At 37.9% G+C, this 20,740-nt stretch overlaps 1 protein-coding gene across 1 annotated transcript in view; it reads right to left on the reverse strand.

Annotated features, from left to right (window-relative positions):
* The window catches only part of MALL (mal, T-cell differentiation protein like), a 31,428-nt gene extending 17,320 nt beyond the window's left edge, over nt 1-14,108 (reverse strand). Inside the window, exon 1 of the mRNA XM_018558820.1 lies at nt 13,989-14,108. Coding sequence (XP_018414322.1) covers nt 13,989-14,096 — 108 coding nt within the window. The 5' untranslated portion in view covers nt 14,097-14,108. The remainder of the gene's footprint in view (nt 1-13,988) is intronic.
* Nucleotides 14,109-20,740: the final 6,632 nt, after the last annotated feature.

Below are 20,740 nucleotides of genomic sequence, written 5' to 3' on the forward strand. Positions count from 1 at the left end.
TTCCACCAGGGACAATTGTTTTGGTAACAAAAGACTAAAAGAAGAATTCCCACATTTTGGAGAGATTTCATCTTACTTGCTGTTGCATCTTTAGGACAGAAAGTGAAGGGAAATGCCCTCAATAGGACAGAAACAGCAAAATATTAAGTGACCGAGTCCGAGGTGTTAAAACTTTCCTACTCTATCCAGAACGAAAGAAAAGTTTTTTGCTATACATACTTTACACTTGTACAAAATGTTTAGTTTCTCTAAAATGTTCTGGGAGAAATGCTGCCAGTCCAGAGCCTCATGGAAGTTCAATGATAGGTTTCCTTCACAAGGAAAAAAAGGGCCATCAAAGTGCAAAAAAGGATTGGTATGTTAAATCAAATTGTGACTGTTTTCTTGACTATGGAATATAACTAAATGGGAGGAATGCAATACACCTTATCCATAGTGTTGTGTATCACATGCGTAGTTTGGGTAGTGGAGCAGAAAAGATCCACTTCTTCCTAGATATTTAATTGTTTTTTGGGTGATATAGGAGATAATCTCACACGAGCCAACATTCTATTTTACAAAGCATAACTGTATGAAAGATGTTATGCATTGTAATGAAATATCCATATCTTATATGAAGTGGTTTAGGAGAGCTAGGCCTTGGTTACATATCTCATCTGAGCTGCATCATGCTGGTAAAATGGTTAACAGTATGTACCCTCAGATTTTCACAGATATAGGATTGTTGGGGTCTATGGCATTTCATTGCAGGAAGACTGAAGCTGTTTAGCAGTTTCAAATACTGATGAGCAGGCTAAGCCAATCTGCAAGGATTAAAAACTCTGTTATGGCCACATGTAGGAGAGTCAGACCGTTGCTCTACCACACAAACAGTTGCCCGGCTCTCCAGTGTTTCAAGATGCCTCCGTGCACACTGCTCTAATCAACAGCTTTCTCACTTTATGTGCAGTGCTGTTTATTGTAGCAGTCTTTGGGGGGGGGAATGTCAGACTGCTGGAATGCTGGCCCACTGCCTGTGTATTACAGTTGTAAGCACAGGATTACATTGGGCTTCAAGTCATTTATTTAACCAGTTGACATCCGCGGTGTTAAACCCCCTTCCCATCCAGGCCATTTTAATGATTAGCTTACTGTTGCTTGGCGACAAATATTGTCTATGCTGTGTGTTATTTTTGTTTTCTATGCTGTGCTTCATTCCCAAAAAATCCTAACACAAAACACAATATTCAGGCAATTATGACAAAAAAAATATTTTTCTGACAGTGTTAATCAGGAAGCTTAGTTAATTAGACACTCAATGCTAAATGTATGTACTGTGCATACATATATATATATCTATATACCTATATACATATATATGTATATAGATATATAGATATATATAATGTGTTTGTGATAACGTCCATGCTGTATGATGTATCTGCTATACTGTAAACACAAATGTGACTTTCAGGAAGAGGTTAAACAGTTATCTTGCAGTGGCAACCTTCTGGTCATTAATCATCAACCAAATATCCCCAATATCATATACAGAATAAAAAAGGAAGGTAATGAGGAAAAAAAATAGCAAAACAGTATGACTCGGTCTCCACTAATTTTAATGAAAATCCCATCTGACAGACTGATAAATAAGCTTCCCATTAAAATGAATAGATGATAATGGCAAGGGAGGAGCAAGCAATATAAAAGGAACTGAAAAGGAACCCTTAGGTAATATCAATGACCTGAAGAAATCCTTTAAACTTGAAAGTTCAAAGTTTGTTGTTGTGCCCACTGTAAAAAGACTGAACAGGAATTATTTTCCTCATCACCACAGAACAAACTGTTGAAAACCAAAAAACTGCTGTAGGTCCCAGATTAGAAAAAAAATACATCTGGATTTTCCACAGAAATTCTTGTACAATGTTCTATGCATGAATGGGACACAAGTTTAATCTACGTTTCAAAATAAAATATACTGCATACCAATACAAAAAAAATCATCCCATCCACAAAGTATGGTGGTGCTCTCATTGTCACGTCAGACAGTTTTACAGCTTTGGGGCCTGAATAACTTGGTAGTATAGCAGCAATGAATTCAGACATTGTGTAGAATGTAAATGCAGAAGTCACCTAAAGCTATAAAAAGTTTGGTGATTCACCAAAACAATCACAGGAGTAGTTCAATAGAATAGCAACAGAATAGCAACTGAATAGCCAAAATAGAGTATTATTTGTATCCTGTAATGATAAATATTATTTTATGAAACTGTTCAAGTATATTGTCATAAAGAAATTGATGCCAAAACAGTGTATTGAGTTAATAAAATATACATTATGTATCAGTACGGGTTCCAGGGAGGTCAAATGTCGTGGTATATCTACTATTATTGCCATGAAGGGAGCCGTTATTTGTTATGTTTTTTACCTGTATGTCTTATATGTATTTTTTAAATAAAAGTAATTGTTGTTCTTATAAATGATTCTATATGTGGCCTGTGTGTTATTATATGTTTAGATATGTCCCCTTGCATTCTTTAGATGCCACCTTAAAAGCCCCATCTAGTTTTGTTTGTTGTATAGTTAGAATAATTGGGGTGTGTCCCTTTTTCTGTGGTGATTCTAAATATTTTGTATAATTGTATTTTGTATTTTCCAGGTCTGAGTCCAGATTTCAGCACATATGAGATGCTGTGGCATGACCTTTGCTAATGTAAGCATACTGAAAAGCCTTTAAGGAGAAATGGCCTAACATTCCTCATTAACACATTAATAGTTGTGAATGTCTGATCAGCGTTAGTTTAATAAACTACTACTAATAAAGTACTACTTACTAAACTAATGCTAAATATTACTAAACTAAGCTTCCACCAAATAATTAATCCAGGGTTTTTATACTTTTTAAGACTGGATTGTGAGGCTTCGCGTACACTACAATTTACGGTAGCACAGCACACACATCTTGTATTCCAAATCATTTTAAATGGCTCCTCAACACTCCTGCATTTAATTGCACACAGCGCTCCACAATAAGTGATTGCACATAGCAATGTCATGTAGACAAAAGCAACATGTTCATGAAATAGTATAATTGCTTTTGCATTATTAGCCAGAGTGTGTTTGTCCTTTATTTTTATTTATCTAAAGATCAGACAACATTTTAGTAGCTATTCAGAAGAATTTCAGATCATTCCAAAGGGTTCACTAACATGGTTATTCACAAAAGGGTGAAGAGTTTGGAGAAGGCAAGAGAAGTGAACAATCTGAGACAACATTGCTGACCTGGAAAGTGAGCTGAATTGGAGAATTTTCCAAATCAGCTGTGTTGTCCTAGGTTGTTCACTTCTCCTGTCTTCTCCAAACTTTTCACCCTTTTGTGAATAACCCTGTAAGTGTTTTAAGCAAATGGATGTGTGTGGAATATAAGGGTCTATTCACGAAGCAGCCGAAGAATCTAGCCGTAGCTTCGGCTATGCATGTTGGGCAGACCCGAAGCCAGCCGAAGTCTGATGTATGGCAGAATTCAGCCGATATACTGCTGGAGTCAGCCGTACCAGCCTGAAGTGAATAGCGGAACAGCGTTCAGGCTCACTTCGTTTCAGTTCGGTCGTTCACTCGGCTGCATACGGCAGCTTAGTGAATATAACCCATAGTTCTTTAAAGCTATTTAAGGACAGGTTTGCTTAAAGTATTCTGAATGTTTTGCATCTGATGAGGCACAATTTCTGGGATTTGTTATATTGCAGTTGTAATATACAGTACAGTATGTAAGGTTTTTTTAAAGCATTATAGGGTGCTTTGTTTAGCTTAACTGTAACTGCTTTCTAATCCCAGGGTTTAAAAATCATTTATAGTTAAGCATTTTTACAACTCCACATCAACATGTCAGGATGTCTCACTATGTATCATCCAGTGTTTTTCATGGTGTCCAAGGTTATGACTGATGTTGCACACAAGACGGGAGGGTTATGGAACGCTATGATATTATCTTCCTTTTGTCACTTAATTGTTCTGTCAATACAGCATCAGATACAACAATTATCCCTACTCTATCCCTATTGTAGTTACCGTCTGAGATTTTAAGCAAATCTTCTGATGAAATGACTTCCAAGCCACACCTATATGAGTAAAATCGTAAACCAAATGACTGAGCAACCTTCTGAAATCAATCAGGAAACTCTCATTCAATGCAATCAATACATGATTTTGGCAAAATTGATTTTGCCCCAAAATCACCCAATTTCACTAAACTGGAAGCCCTCAATTTCATTAAAGAGAAACTTTACCCACCAATTTAATGTCTCCCAAAACAGTCACATTCAAGGCATACCAACTGTCAAGGTTGCCAGTGTTTATGTCAGCTCTCAATCAAACTTTCAAGCCTCAAATTGCTGGTGTCAAAACTAATCACATGACCAGCACCATGGCTATTACAATCCAGATAGTGGCTAAGATGGCACCTTCCCAGGCTGTAAGGGATAGGAGGTTGAAGTTGTATAGAAAAACTTTGAAAAGAATCCCTTTTTTTCTTCATATATAAAGTGTTTTAAGTGTATTCATGGTAATTTAACTTTTTCCTTTAGCGATCTTTGTTTTTTTAATTGTTATTTGTGTATTGTCACTGTATTGTTTTTATTTTACCTTTTTTCTTTCTGTGAACACAAGAACAGGTCTAGGACAGTTGAAAGGCATTTCCCTAACCCTCAGGAGAGATGTAAAGCCCACTAAACAAAACCAACCACCAACATTTCATCTTCCCCATTAAGCAGAATGGGGAAATTTTGGCAATCTATTACATATAAGCCAATAACTGGAACTGCCTTGATGGTATCAATAGACTATTTGTTTATGATTTCTTTGTTTGATCTAAAGATATGTTCCTTAGCAGCATTTCATAAATTTGCAAAAGGCTATTTTTGGATGTCTATGCACTGCCTAGGGTGTGAGGTACAAGGTGTGTCACAAATTGTCCCAGTTAAGGTGTGCTCGCTCATCCTATACAGAAAAAAAGCACAACCTGTGTGAATACATAATAAAATGAATGTAATAAAATATTAATACATTAATAAAAATCAGACCAATAAAAAGAAGCGCATCTCATGAACCTAATAAAATTACAGGTTGTTCATATAAAAAGAATATCTAATCTAAGTTAAATCTAATACTTTAAGAAGTCATTTTAGTAAAGTTGCAATGTATGTGGTGTTATAAATAGACACAGACCTCTTTGTTCGTTCCTTTACAATGGTGGTCAGTGGCTGGTCCTTCTCGGGCTGGTCCCTGAGATTTCAGTTGCACTTGCTTTTTGATATGAAGTATAAATTGTGCTTTTACAAGAAACTATTAAAGTCAACAAAAAGCGAGTGGAGGTTTCACTATAAAGCTATTTTTTTACAATGACAAAGTCATAGCTTTGTTCAGTGCTGATATGTTTTAGGCCCAAGACCTTAACATAATGTCTTGCTTCTAGCAGTATGGAGCACTTGGCAGTCTACAGAAGATCACTGTAGATTATCCCCATCTTTAAAGATCTAGCTGTAGAAATCCCTTATGAAAAACAAAGGCATTTATGATACCCATGGGCTTGATTAATTTAAAATTAAAATAATTTAAAAAATTATAAAAAATGTAAATTACATAACAAAACAGATCTGCACCAACTTTTCAAACAGACTGGAAGTTCCTATTGATGTCACTGCTTTTCCTTTAATGGTATTTACAAAGGACTAAATCTAGTCTAAACACACCAACATAAAAATGTAAATAGCCATGCTATGGTGCCTCCCATCGCCTTAAAGGAGAACTATGAGATGAGTGCTTTCCACTCACCTCATAGTTCTAGCCGACCTGTGACAATGAGACTGTCACAGGTCGGCTCAGTAGATCAGGAGGTGAGCGAACACATACCGAGTTCGTTCACCTCTCGAGCAGAGGGCCGTGACAGGAGGAGGGGCTGGATTCCCCTCTCCCCGCTCTGATCTGCCATCGCTGGCTGGCGGAACGGACGGGGGAGGGGGCGGGCACAGCTGGCTCTGCCTCTAGATAGGCAGAGCCAGCTGTCACTCACGCAGCTGGGCGGATCCCGACGTCCATGTCGGGATCCGCTCCGGCTGCGGCGTCTCAGAATACCGCGAGCTGTAGCTCGCGGTATACTGAGCTTAGGGTAATGGGAGGATGCTAGTTTGTGTCCTCCCGTTACCCTAAGGAGAACTATGGGGAAAAACACTAACCCCATAGTTCTCCTTTAAAGTATAATGAGTAAAAACCATTAAGTAAAATGTAAGATGGCTATTATTAGCAAAGGCAGTAACAATATCCAGTAGTGGTAGTGGTGGCACCTAGCACATAATAAAAAATAGTAAAATGACGACTCAACTACTACGTTTCACCATGTATCAGTATAGTACACTCGGTTCCTTCAGTCACCTTGACAAACCAGGTACATAGGTTATGAAATTCTGTATTTCTTGAGGAATGAAACTAGCTAATACAACATTTGTAAAATATGAAAATTTTTGTTTGATACAAGTATTCATTTATAGAATGATATGTAATTAGAATGATAATCAATGTTATCTGTATTTATTCTGAACTCAAATAATTACCATTAGAAAATTCATAAAAGAGCAGCAACACACCAACACACACATAAACATAAAGGGGTCTATTTATAAACAAATCGCAAAGCCAGTCGCCCTGTGACTCTCTGTGAACATTAATTTTTGCCTCTATTCACAGAGAATGAATATTTACAGAGATTTTCTGGGCAAATGGCACTGTAACCTGTTTATAAATAGACTCCGAAGTGTAAGTGTGTAACATTATATAGCAATACAATCAAATAAAAACAAAAATACTATTCACCGATCAGTTTCTGTCTACCATTATGAATATGTATAATTAACTATATCTCCACTTATATAATTAACTCTTATTAATTCATGTGTTACTCCTAAATGTAATCATGTTAAATATTTTAGTTAGGCAGCATAAATTAAGCAACTTCTGCTTGATTTCCTAACCATGGAGAATGTATGACACAACAGAGATTTAGGTAGGTACTTAATACCTGATGCGATACTGCTGTGATCAACATCACAGTTAACTGAAACTATCATGAATCATTGCTTGGCAGTCACAGGTGTGTTGCTTCATCTATAGTGTACAAATGCCATCTCAGTTCAAAGGCTAATACAATATATACAAGTATGTCCAATATATTACAATTCAGGACTTGTACTATATAATATATCTACATATTTAAATCTAGCCTACAGTTGTGCTCCTATCTTTATATACTCCTGGAAGAATATGTAAGATACAGAACAGTTTTTTTTAAAATGTAAGTGACCAAACCAATCGTTTCTTTTATATTTAATGCGGTTTTAATGAAAACTATTTGGTATCGCAGAATATTAAAACCATTACACAAACCATATCAATACAGGAAATAAAGAAATGGTCATGTTGAAAAGTTTGCACATCCTTAGTTTATCACGTATTCCCCTGTTAGCATCAAGAATGGCTTGCAGTCTTCTGTAATGGTTGTGAATGAGGTCCTTTATTTTCTCTTGTAAAGCTGCCCAATTTTCTTAGCAAAAAGCCTCCACACACATTATGTAAATTCTTTGGCTGTTTAGCATGATCTGCAAGTTCAAGATCTCGCCAAAGTGACTCAATGATGTTGGGGTCAGGAGATTGTGATGACCACTCTAGAACCTTCACTTTTGTTGCAGCTGATGAAAGGTCAACTTGACCTTATGTTTTGGACCATTGTCATGTTGGAGAGTCCAAATGCATCCCAAGTTTCCAGGCTGATGAATTGAATTTTCCCTTCTATATTTTCTTATAACATGCTGGATTCATCTTGCCATCAATTTTGACTAAATTCCCTATGCCACTGTTGCTTACACAACCTCAAGAAATCCAGCTCCACGCTTCACAGTACGGGTGGTGGTCTTCTCTTCATAGGTTTTGTTGACTCTTGTATAAACCAAGCGTTTTTGGTTCTGACTATCAAGATCAGTTTCGGTTTTATCACTCCAAACAGAATTTTCTTGCATAATTTTCAGGGCTTCTCTAGGCTCTGTTTGGGCTGGTTTATGCCACTGGTACAGCAAACGTTGCTAACAGTTTACAAATTCTGTCAAAGGTATGTAAACTTAAGAGCACAACTGTAATAGGTCAGGATATCCCATTGGGAAGATCAATCCCATCCTAATCAATATGGTTATTGAAACTATCCAAAGAAGAGACAATAACATTAAATGACGCACATTTGTTCCCACTAGGAATAGGATTAAGATTCCATCTGTCTAGTTCAGTTGTATGTACACTGATACATAATAGGAGAAATCGGGTCTTCAAATACATTTGAAAATACATTCCCTTGTACAGAAATAACTAAAGAACATTTTTTTTGGCATACATCGGCACAGAACAAATGTTCAAAGGCATTGTTTGAAGGTATTCATAAATATGCATCAAAAAGTCTAAAAAATATAAATACACATATGTTTAAAAAAAGCATTATATAATAATTCATGATTAATCCTAAGGTGGAGGTACTTATCCGGAGAAAAAAGACAACCCTAGGTCAGTTGTATACATTGCAAGGGTTATGCAGATTTCATTGTAGAATTTCAGACTACCTTCTGTTCTACAGAAACTGACACATGGATTCCAGTCAGTTTCTGTTTCCTGAGTGCTAAAAGTGAGGGTCTTCCTGCTATATTCACATGATTGGTTCCAGATTTGGAACAGCAGGGAGCAAATCACAAAGCCAGGTAACAACATTTCTGGGGTGTACAGAATGCCCCTTTTGTTGTCACACCGTAACCTGAATACTATGTTCAGGCCGCAGCTGCCTACTGTCTTCTATTGCTTCTCAGTAGTTCATTGGAAAAAAATATAGCACAGCGGATGCTTTTATTAACAAAATAAGTTATCAATTGCAATGAGCTGCAACACCAAGCTTCTGCGACATGATCTAGATAATAATTCTAGACATAACAATAAATGAAAACCCCTATGACCTTAAAAATGCTATCAACACTGTTGTGTCAACATGCTACAGCTATGTAACAAAAAGACACATCAATTACAACACAATATTTATGCTTTGTCATTTTTCAGTTTTCCCTAAGTTTAAATAAAAACATGTACTGAGTACTGTGACAGCCCAGTGCACTAATAGAAAATGTCCTTAGAGTGTATTAACAATACGAATGTAGGAGACATATTCTTATGAAATACGTAGCCCAGAAAATGTTTTTGGGGTCAGTGGCTTTACTATCACTGTACAGGAACCTGAAAGATATGCACTATTATGAAAGCATTAAAGCTGCCTTAACAGGCAGTAAGCACTTTGCGGGTGTCAATATACAGACGCTTCTGCCTTGTAGCACTGGGGGTCCCAGTTCGAATCCCACCAGATCACTATCTACAAGGAGTTTGCATGATCTCCCTGCGCTTGCCTGGGTTTCCTCCAGGTACTGCAGTTTCCTCCCACACTCCAAAGACATGCTGGTAGGTTAATTGGCTCCTTTCTAAAGTGGGCCCTTGTATGTATGCATGTGGGATTGGGACTTTAGATTGTGAGCTCCTTGAGGGCAGGGATTGGTTTGAAAGTGCAATATGTAAAGTGCTGCGTAAAATTGTCCGCACTATAAAAATAAATAAATAAATAAAGGTAAGCACCCAATGCAATTAGTGGATATCACTTTGGGGTCTATATATAAACAATCCACAGAGTGAATGTTACCCTGTTAGAATATATGCCAAAGCGAAGGTTCTTCTATTTTTTTCTTTATAAGTGAAATAAATTTTCGAATGTTTTCATGTAATATTGCTTTATGATCACTAAATGGAGCTAAAGAATGATAGGAAATAAGTATTTTCTATGCTACTCTCCTCATTTAGTGGCAATAATGTGATATTACATGAAAATAATATTTGAAAATACATTCCCTTGTACAGAAATAACTAAATAACATTCTTTTTGGCATACATCGTCACAGAACAAATGTTTACAGGCATTCGCAGGGTGAGCGGCCCTGCAAATGTTTATGAATAGAACACTATGTAAAAGCAAGACATGCAACAAAGTAATGGCAGGTGGGTCTTAGTGAACACACCTCTTCAAAGGTGGGTGGGAGTTTGCAAAGTTAACTCATGATTAAATAATGACTTGCGAGTCATTATGGAATTCTAGTATGACTAGCAAACTTCAGTCTCCTGATTCTGCTTTATAGGGTCTCATTAAGTCCATGTCATGATGTTTGATGTGGCAATCAGCTGTTTGCACAATGCAATAACCCCACTTTTTTTGTTTACATAACCCTATATGTGCAAAACTGGTTCCAATTCCCAACAGTACAGCTTTTCTCCATCTGTTTCATTTTACACTACAAATACAATATAGTGCATACTACAATTTTGATGTGTTGACTCTGAAGAATGTTTTCACCATGTTGAGTGCAAGGCAGTTACATTTTCACCAACAATGTACATTGATGCCAGGGGTATAACTAAATCCCTCTTGTGACCAATGCAAAATGAGAACCAGAGTCCTATAATATCTCTTCTATAATCACAGAACCTATCAGGAATTCTAGCTAATTCAGCATAATTGGTGGTATTGGTGCAATGAGTGTAAATTAATGGAGAATGTTAGAACCCTGGATCCTCTGGACTGCGCACTACCATCATGGTTCTTGCTATGAAAGAAGTCAATAGAACATTAGACTCTAGACTAAATGACACAACTGCCCCTTCCTAATGACAGCTTTCTCTTAAATGGAAAGTACAGAACATTTGAATTTACTTTATAAATCACTGCAGCTAAATACACAATATTAAACGACAAATTGTGTAATTGCTGCCTGGCTTAACATGCAAGTGAACCTTGTCTATATATCTAATGAGGTACTTAAGATGGAATGAGAAAAGCCACATACACTTTACACACCTATTGTCAAAGCACAATAACATGCTTAAGTAAGTAAATACCAAAACTGGCACTGTGTTACAATTGTGAATGAATTCTTTACTGGCCGAACCTTCTTCAGGTGTGGTCACAGAGGAATTTTGGGGCTATTGATTTTTTTCTATAAACTAATGTTCAGGATTGCCTTTGGTTTCCCTGTCATCTATATTAGCTGTGCCATACAAACTGGAGGCCTGTTTAATACTACATTATCCTTACACTCTTTCCAGACAGACACTAGATGCAGTGCAGTTGATTTACTCAGCCCTCGTTCACACCTGAACGTTTTGTAGCGCGTTCTACGCTCGATGAACGCTCTACAAAACGCTCAAACATCTAAATCCCATTGTATTCAATGGGTCTGGTTCACACCTTGGCGTATTTCAGCCCGTCCCTAACGCGCTACAAAACGGCCCACGCCTGAAAAGGTACATGTACTACTTTGGGCCGTTTTTGTTGCCCGTTTCCATTGGGATACAGCCAAGTAGCCCTCGGAAACGCGCGTTTGTCGAGCGATTTTTTTACCACGAATCGCGGTAAAAATACCGTGCGACAGACGCGCATATGCAATACGCCTAGGTGTGAACCAGGGCTAAAGGTAAATCGGTTGTTTACTTTGCAAGATAAGTTTTCCTTAGCTTGGTAAATGTGGTAACATTTCAAAGAATACCCAATCACATGGAAAATTAAAAAAAGACCGTATTTTTTCTTGCACATGATTGGATGATAAAAGTCAGCAGAGCTTCATCTCATTTACTCAGCTAAAGGAAAATTCCTTTAAAAGTGAACAACCTATTTGCCTTTAGTAAATCAACCCCAGTGTTTCATAAAGTAGACATAGGAGTGCCTTTGGATATCAGGTAATGGTGCAACCAGTGAAACTTTTCTCATCCAACATACCCATACATATGCAGGCTGATATTTTGCAAGTATATATGTATATGTTAAAAAGAAGAACTGGAATGATTAATACTATTTCTGACCTGATGGGGGAGAACAATATCATGTGTCCATGACAAATTTCCAGCACCTCTAGTGTCATCTAAACCTGACAATATTACAGGTATTTAGGGTGTGTATTGGCATGCAATATCTATTGTCACTTTGTAAAGATACTTTCTTGGCTATCTGAAGAAAAAATTACCTTAGACCTGTAGACAAGTTTGATTTACTAAAGGAATAGAGACTGTTTACTCTGCAAAGTGAATGTTGACTATACAAAGTGAATAAGATGAGGCTGTGTTCACATCAATCATTCACTCTCTTTTTGTATTTTGGAATGATTCCTGAGACCACCAAGTCCCTATATTGTCATAAGGAGAAAGACTGTTTAGAAGCAAACGGACTTGGCCCGCACCATCTTTTGCGTCTGACTCTGCAGCTCATCTTCTTTATGTTATCCCCTACAGCAGATTCTCCTCATTAGGACAGCATTAAAAATGTAAGACACAAAAGCTGGTTAAATACCGAGCTGTGTATGGCATTCCTTAATCTTCCCCCAAAGAAACGTATATTTTTTATATGCACGTATGTGCCCAGACCAACCACCATTGAAAGTGAAAACCTCCCAAGAATGAAGCCTCAAACAGATTTATCCAAAAAGGTCCTTTCATGTATTCCTTCCAAAAGAACTTCAGAGGATGTGTACTCTGACTCTGGATAGGATGTGTACGCTGATGATACACTCTCTAACAAGTATTAAAGTAAACCTGTACTAAGAGACATAGAGGTTGATTTATTAAAGCAAAATAGACTTTTCACTTTGTAAGGGAATTTTCCCTTTAGCTTAGTGAATGAGGAGAAGCTCTGCTGACTTCCATCACCCAGTCATGTGCAAGCACAAACACTATTTCTTTTTATTTTCCTTGCATATGATTGGACATTCTTTCCAAAGTGAAATTTCATCTCATTCACTAAGCTACGTGAAACTTCCCATACAAAGTTCAAATTCCCTTGCAAAGTAAACAGACCATTTGCGTTTAGTAAATCATCCCCATAGAGAGCAATGATGTCTTCCTTCTGATACTGCTAGTATCCTCGCTGTCTGGAATAAGCATGCAAACAATGAAGTCACAACAAAGTCAGAACTCCTTATCTGTATACTTGCTCAAGGTCAGTGACTCGCAAAGTGCTGAAGCCAGTGAATCAGCATGGGAGCCAGACCCCTAGCATTATTATAAAGAAAGATCAGCAATGGATGGTCTTCATATTTCTCAGATCACAGATTCACTTTAAAGAACACAATGACAGATGAAAAAAAATGTATATTACTGATTCTATTTTAGTGATAAATATGGGCAATGTTGGATGTCCATGGTCCTGAGTTTACATGATAAATGTCATTTTTTAAATTATATATATATACATACTGTATATATATATATATATATATTATTTTACAAGCATGACAATTGTGGTATAATAATAGAACCTATGGTCTATGTAGTGTGTGCTGCACAAGAACACATAGAACATGCTCATAGGAAGATTCCTAATAAAAGAAAGAGATTAGTTAACTCAAGAGGATATAAAAGTATGAATAATCTCCCCTCCTTAGTCCCCTTCCTCTATTTCCAACTCTACAATATTTCCCAGTTGGGTCTTTTAGACCTTAATGACTATGTTACCATGCAAAATACAGACCTGCCCCCATGAACAGCGGCTATGTGGATCATTCCTATATTGAAATCATATACCCTACTGGTGCATAATCTTGCAATGATAGCACTACACAGTGTACATTTTATACAAAAATCATATTGTATTGCAAGAATAATTTAGGATGAAGATCTTTTTTGCTTGTATTAAATTTGCTTGTTTAAGACCAGAAAAAAATCTATTAACTTACATACCTTCTGTCCAAGCTGTACACTTAGAATGTTTAATTGTGACAGCCAAAAATGTCAGCCCGGCAGTCTGCTAATCTGTTAGGACATGTATGAGATTCCTTAGTCTGTGTTCTATGTGTGCTAATAATCTATGAAGCAAAGACCCTTTAAAAATGGATAGGTGGTTAACTTACCAGTTCTAATGGAATAAATGCGTAGGGTAATGTTCTAAAAACTCCAAATCCATAGGGAATGTCGGGCACTTCATAGTTGCCTGGCACCTGTATTCCTGTGGATGCCATTATTCCCTCTGACAGCTAAGCATGACAATTGTGGTATAATAATAGAACCTATGGTCTATGTAGTGTGTGCTGCACAAGAACACATAGAACATGCTCATAGGAAGATTCCTAATAAAAGAAAGAGATTAGTTAACTCAAGAGGATATAAAAGTATGAATAATCTCCCCTCCTTAGTCCCCTTCCTCTATTTCCAACTCTACAATATTTCCCAGTTGGGTCTTTTAGACCTTAATGACTATGTTACCATGCAAAATACAGACCTGCCCCCATGAACAGCGGCTATGTGGATCATTCCTATATTGAAATCATATACCCTACTGGTGCATAATCTTGCAATGATAGCACTACACAGTGTACATTTTATACAAAAATCATATTGTATTGCAAGAATAATTTAGGATGAAGATCTTTTTTGCTTGTATTAAATTTGCTTGTTTAAGACCAGAAAAAAATCTATTAACTTACATACCTTCTGTCCAAGCTGTACACTTAGAATGTTTAATTGTGACAGCCAAAAATGTCAGCCCGGCAGTCTGCTAATCTGTTAGGACATGTATGAGATTCCTTAGTCTGTGTTCTATGTGTGCTAATAATCTATGAAGCAAAGACCCTTTAAAAATGGATAGGTGGTTAACTTACCAGTTCTAATGGAATAAATGCGTAGGGTAATGTTCTAAAAACTCCAAATCCATAGGGAATGTCGGGCACTTCATAGTTGCCTGGCACCTGTATTCCTGTGGATGCCATTATTCCCTCTGACAGCTAAGTGCTCTGTACAGAGATGTTAGCTGCTTCCTCACACCTGTCTTTGTGGACACCAAACATAGCGATATAAGTTTAAAATACCAATCTGTAGAGGGACACACCTACACAGACGTACTAGTCTAGAAAACCTGTTTCTTAACTGGCAGGTCCAACGTGATAAAAAGGGCAAGGTGATCTATGGTAAATCTGTCAGCCTAATGATGATTATGAAACATGTAATGGAATGATACATTTCCCGAGTGCTCTTGCAGTGGGTCTCCATTGCGCAAATATTTAAGGAATGACTAAATATGTCATCAAGTACAGTGTAAGAGACAATATACACCTCGGTTTATTTAACAAGGCCAAAAGGAAAAAAATATAAGGTGCTCTAATGCTATAATGACCATCCAACCAATGAACATGGCTCACTCATCTGTATGATAGGTGAAATCTGACTGGTGCTATGGCTACCGCAGTTTACACTTTGCATGTCCTTGGTTATAAAATGGCTCATTTTCTGTCACTTTTCACTATTTTAAAAACTGCTATTTATAGAAAGCAAATAATAAGGTCTTTCAGGTATTTACTAAATTGTATTATGTCATTTATGTTTATTTTTATGTACTTAATACCTATTAAAAGAAACTTTTCTAAAAAGACAACTATGTTTAAACCATTGCTAACAGGAGCTGATTCTTCTAATACAGAAAATATCAATGGAGGCTTGGAGCTGTTTTTCCAAGAAGAGCTTAAATTGATACTAAACTCAGGAGTTAAATCTTAAAAATGCATTCAAGTACCTTAACTATTAACAATACTGGACCTTATTTGTGTATCATTTAGCTGCAGATCCTCAAATCATCTCTGAATTCATGCTGACACTGTCCTTTCTTCTGGAGGGTGGCTACTATTGTTCCCCATGGTCCCTATGTGTGGTGTAAAGTAGTCACCGCTCCAAGCTCGCTCCTGTGATGGACTACAATCTTAATACAAATTAGTAAACTAAACATGAGATTTTAGCCTATCACAGGAGTGAGCATGGGGAACAATAGTAGCCACCCTCCAGAAGAAGGGACAAGTCAGCATGAATTCAGAGATGATTTGAAGATTTACAGCTGAGTGATACACAAATAAGATACATTTTTTGTTAATAGTGAAGGTACTTGAATGTATTTTTAAGATTGACCTCCTGAGTTAAGTGTCACTTTAAAGTAATAAATAAAAACTCTATACAAGATATCAGTCTATGAGGGGCTGACAATGCCCCTACAAATCATCCACCCCTGTCTTTACTGCACGTGATAAGAAGCTCTTTGTTCATGCATCTTGAAATGTATCATGAAAACGTTTTAGTGCATTTTAAGTGAACAACTCTCTTGTGAAAAAAGGGCGAAAATAGTATTGTTTAATAGATAACTGCTTGTAAGGGCATTAAAAAAGAACTCAATGTTTTATTCAAAAATGAAACATAAATTGCCTTGCACTTATGAAAAGGAAATAACGGTTTTTACTGCAATTTTCACCTTCAATACAGTGCTGTTAGAATATAGTTATAGGTAGGTTGCTTGTTATTTTTTGTTACGAAACCCCATTATTAAAATTTCTGCAGCACTGAGAAAACAGAGTCTTTATTGCTTTCAGGTTGAATTTGTTGAAATTGTTTGGATAACGTGAAACATTGAGGATTAAGGTTTACAAACTACATGACCAAGCTACTCATATGACCTTAACTGTAGACCAGTTGTGTGTAGTATACAGGCAGTCCCCGGGTTACGGACGTCCGACTTACGGACAATCCGTACTTACGAACCGGGTCCACAGAACTGTGGCTGCAGCGGCCTGTGTCCCCGCTGCTCCCCCCGCCTGTGTCGGCGGAGGCAGCTTGGACACAGACCGCTGCATTCTGCCGCTGCCTCCCTTACCTCTGTTGATGTCCCGACTCCTCTTCCGCCGATCCGTCGGCTTACCAGGTCCGGACCATCCTCCGCTCGCTGTCCCGGTCCGGCTGCTCCTTCGCTGTCCCGCCCCCCCTGCCTCCTCTTCATTGGAGGCTGGGAGCCATACCCAGCTTGCTATTGGCTATTGCAATAGCTGGCTATTGCACCCGCCTACTGCTTGCTGTCAATCAGCATGGGAGGACCTGATAGAGAACTTTCTCCTTCAGGCTCCTCCTCTACTGATTGACAGCAGGCAGTGGACAGATGCAATAGCCAGCCTGCTATTGGCTATTGCAATCTAAAATTAAAATAAAAAAAGTTTAAAAAAGAAAAACATAAGATTAAAAAGACAAAAAATGTTTTTTTAAAAAGTTAAATAAATAAAAATAAAAAATGCAAACAAATAAAAAGAGTAAAGTTTATAAAATAAAATTAAAAATAGAAAAAACTTTTTTGGTGTAATTTTAAATAAAAAAAATGTTTTTAATTATATTATAATCTTCTGAACAAGGGGAACAGGCAGCAAAACAAATGTAACCCTTCCCTATGCTATCCAAAACTAAATAATGTTTTTTGGCTGGAGTTACACTTTAAAAATGTTCCGACTTACATACAAATTCAACTTAAGTACAAACCTCAAGTCCCTATCTTGTATGTAACCCGGAACCGCCTGTAGTCAGACATACAGGTGAAACTCGAATAATTAGAATATCGTGCAAAGTTCATTTATTTCACTAATGCAACTTAAAAGGTGAAACTAATATATGAGATAGACTCATTACATGCAAAGCAAGATAATTCAAGCCGTGATTTGTCATAATTGTGATGATTATGGCTTACAGCTCATGAAAACCCCAAGAACCCCAAATCCACAACCTCAAAAAAGTAGATTATTACATGCAATCAATAAAACTAGGATTGTAAATAGAACAATATCGGACCTCTGAAAAGTACAAGCATGCATATGTACTCAGTACTTGGTTTGGGCCCCTTTTGCAGCACTTACTGCAATCACTTTTGCATGATATTCTAATTATTCGAGTTTCACCTGTACAGTTCCCCTCTCTCTTTTTGCCTTATAGTCTGTTTGATGACGTCCGCTATTCTACAAAAGTTAATGAATAATCTTTATGGTTATAATATTTCCCCACTAGTCCAGTATATGTTTGGTCCGATCTGTAAAGTTAAATATTCAAGTTGTAGTATAGCAGAACATTGATTTTATGGTATCCCTTCTATACCTTCACCATGATCACACAGTGGAGATTCCACAAGTGATAACTTCATATGCTCATTTAAAAGGTATCTTTAGAGATTGGAGAGATTTTCAGACATATCTTCATTTTTAGACAGTATTTTCCTTATGGCATCATTCATGTCATGTTTTTTGGCAGATTTAGAAACATCCTAGCCATTTATTGGGTGTTATTCGTTTATGTCCTCAGGGTGCATCATCCATGCAAGAAGTTGAGTAAAAGTAAAAACGGCTCCTGCTTGTGATTGCTGTTCCATCCATCTATATTGGTGAGTGCTTTTCTACACAGCAAGATGTTCAAGGAGCATACATATTATATGTGTGCACACCACAGGGATAGTTCTGTTAGATAAAAAGACACAGCTTAGCTTCAGCCATGTGGGCTGAGCACACTCCATAAATTCCCAAAGGAGCTTGAACCAACACCATGGTAAAGCAATGGCTACACCAACAGTATGTTGGCCACATGAGCATTTAGTTGGTTGATTAGTGAATTATTGGGCCAATATTTCTCTTTACGGTTCACACACCTCTATAGATGAAAGGCAAAGATGATGAGAGGAGAAGGCTACAGAATAGTAGGCTCTTGCTGCTGGTGGCAAATTGACTATGAACTAAATATTCATATAGGATAAGCTGCTTCTCTTCCTCACTGCCCTAAGCCACATTGCATGCCCTATCCAAAACTACATTTGCATGGGCAATTCTGGACAGATTACATAGTTAAATCATTTTGAAAGTGCAAAGTAGTAACTGCCAGAAATAGCATTTATTTGGTTAAATAAAGTTGATTAAATAACAACGGCCAGCCATGTGGGCATTTAGTTTGTTAAACAATGAATTACTGGTTCTATGTTCCGGTTTCTTGTTCATGCACTTCCATACATAATTGGCAAAGATCATGAGAGGAGAAGGCTGTAGAATAGTAGGTTCTTGCTGCTGGTGGCAAATTGACTATGGACTAACTTCATATAGGAAAATCTGCTTGTTTCCTCACTACCCTAAGCCAAACTCCAGGCACTACCCACAACTACAGTTGCATGGGCAATTCTGGACAGATTACATATTTATTTATTTTTGTAAGTACAAAGTAGTAAATAACAGTTGCCGGAAACAGTGTTTTAAAATGAAACAACCTATTTGCAAATACTAATGAACAGTTGCCTTTAATTCAGAAACTTGAAAACATAAGGCCAAATAGTAATTGTGGACAGCCCAGTAAGATAGAAACACTCCCTTTGGCACATATCAAAGCTTGTAAATGCCTTTAGTGGGGTTTTTCGACTCTTGTTGTAGGGATTTTTGCAGACCACTTCTGATTCCAAAATATTCTTAGACCATCTTCCATGCACAGCATGTGTAAGATTTACATACAGATTTTATTGATGTTTAAGTCAGGGGGCTATGAGGGCAATTTCAAAACCTTAAAGGAGAACTATGGGGTTAAGGCTTTTCCCCACAGTTCTCCTTAGGGTAACGGGAGGACACAAACTAGCGTCCTCCCGTCACCCTAGGCTCAGTATACCGCGAGCTGCTGCTCGCGGTATACCCCGCAGCTGAAGCGGATCCCGACAATTATGTCTGGATCCACCCAGCTGCGTGACTGACAGCTGGCTCTGCCTATCTAGAGGCAGAGCCAGCTGTACCCACCCCTCCTCCGTCCGTTCCACCAGTCAGCGCTGGCTGATCGGAGGGGGGAGGGGGGAATCCAGCCCCTCCCCTGTCACGGCAGAGAGCCGTGACATGATCGAGAGGGGGGCGAACGCCGGTATGTGTTCGCTCACCTCACGATCTACTGAGCCGACCTGTGACAGTCTCATTGTCACAGGTCGGCTAGAACTATGAGGTGAGTGGAAAGCACTCACCTCATTGTTCTCCTTTAAGTGTCACCCCACTCTCTTTTCTAGCCAAGAATAAAATGTAATTAATCAGGATGAATGACAGCAGGGAAGGAAACATGGGCCTGGTCACAAATGTGACTCCTGCGATTATTCTTCATATGTTTATGCATATCCTAGCACAAAATTAAATTGAATGATTCAACACCCTGCTGTACCCGGGGAGAAAAACAAGCCATCTATTTGTCAAGTCATTTAGCAGGGATGATGGGGCTCTCCTGTAGCTTGTGACAAGGCACTTTCTTGCTGCTGCTAATAGTGATACATTGCTACCTCTCCACCCTAATGTGTAAATACACATTAGGGTGCAGGATGCATGGGAGGTTGAGCACAATCAACACTGAGAGTTGAAAGATATGCATATGGTACTGTATTAGGTTGTACTTCTGTGTTAAAGCCTTGAAATAAAAAAAATTATCATGCCTATATTTGTTGGCTATTGGCAATAACCCATAGAACTTGTGGTACAAGTAATCCATAGAACTTGTGGTATGAGTTTGAAAAAAACCTCAAAGGTGCTGGTACGCCACACGGGTCAGACACCGGTGAAGTGCCGCAGAGGCAGACGCCGGTGAAGTGCCGCAGAGGCAGACGCCGGTGAAGTGCCGCAGAGGTGCCTAAGAAATGTTAGCGGTATGCAGTAAATAGCATTCCAAACAAATCAGGATAATCTTAGTGAAGAAGTTTTCCTTCAACACCTATCAAACCATACTGAATACTGAAGCCCATTGGATAAAGCAAAACTACATGAGAAAAGTTTTTGTCAATACGACTTATGAATTCAAAGATATATATCTGGCAGGGGTA

Source organism: Nanorana parkeri, unplaced genomic scaffold, assembly GCF_000935625.1.
Source record: "Nanorana parkeri isolate BGI_ZX_2015 unplaced genomic scaffold, ASM93562v1 scaffold361, whole genome shotgun sequence".
Classification (NCBI taxonomy): Eukaryota; Metazoa; Chordata; class Amphibia; order Anura; family Dicroglossidae; genus Nanorana; species Nanorana parkeri.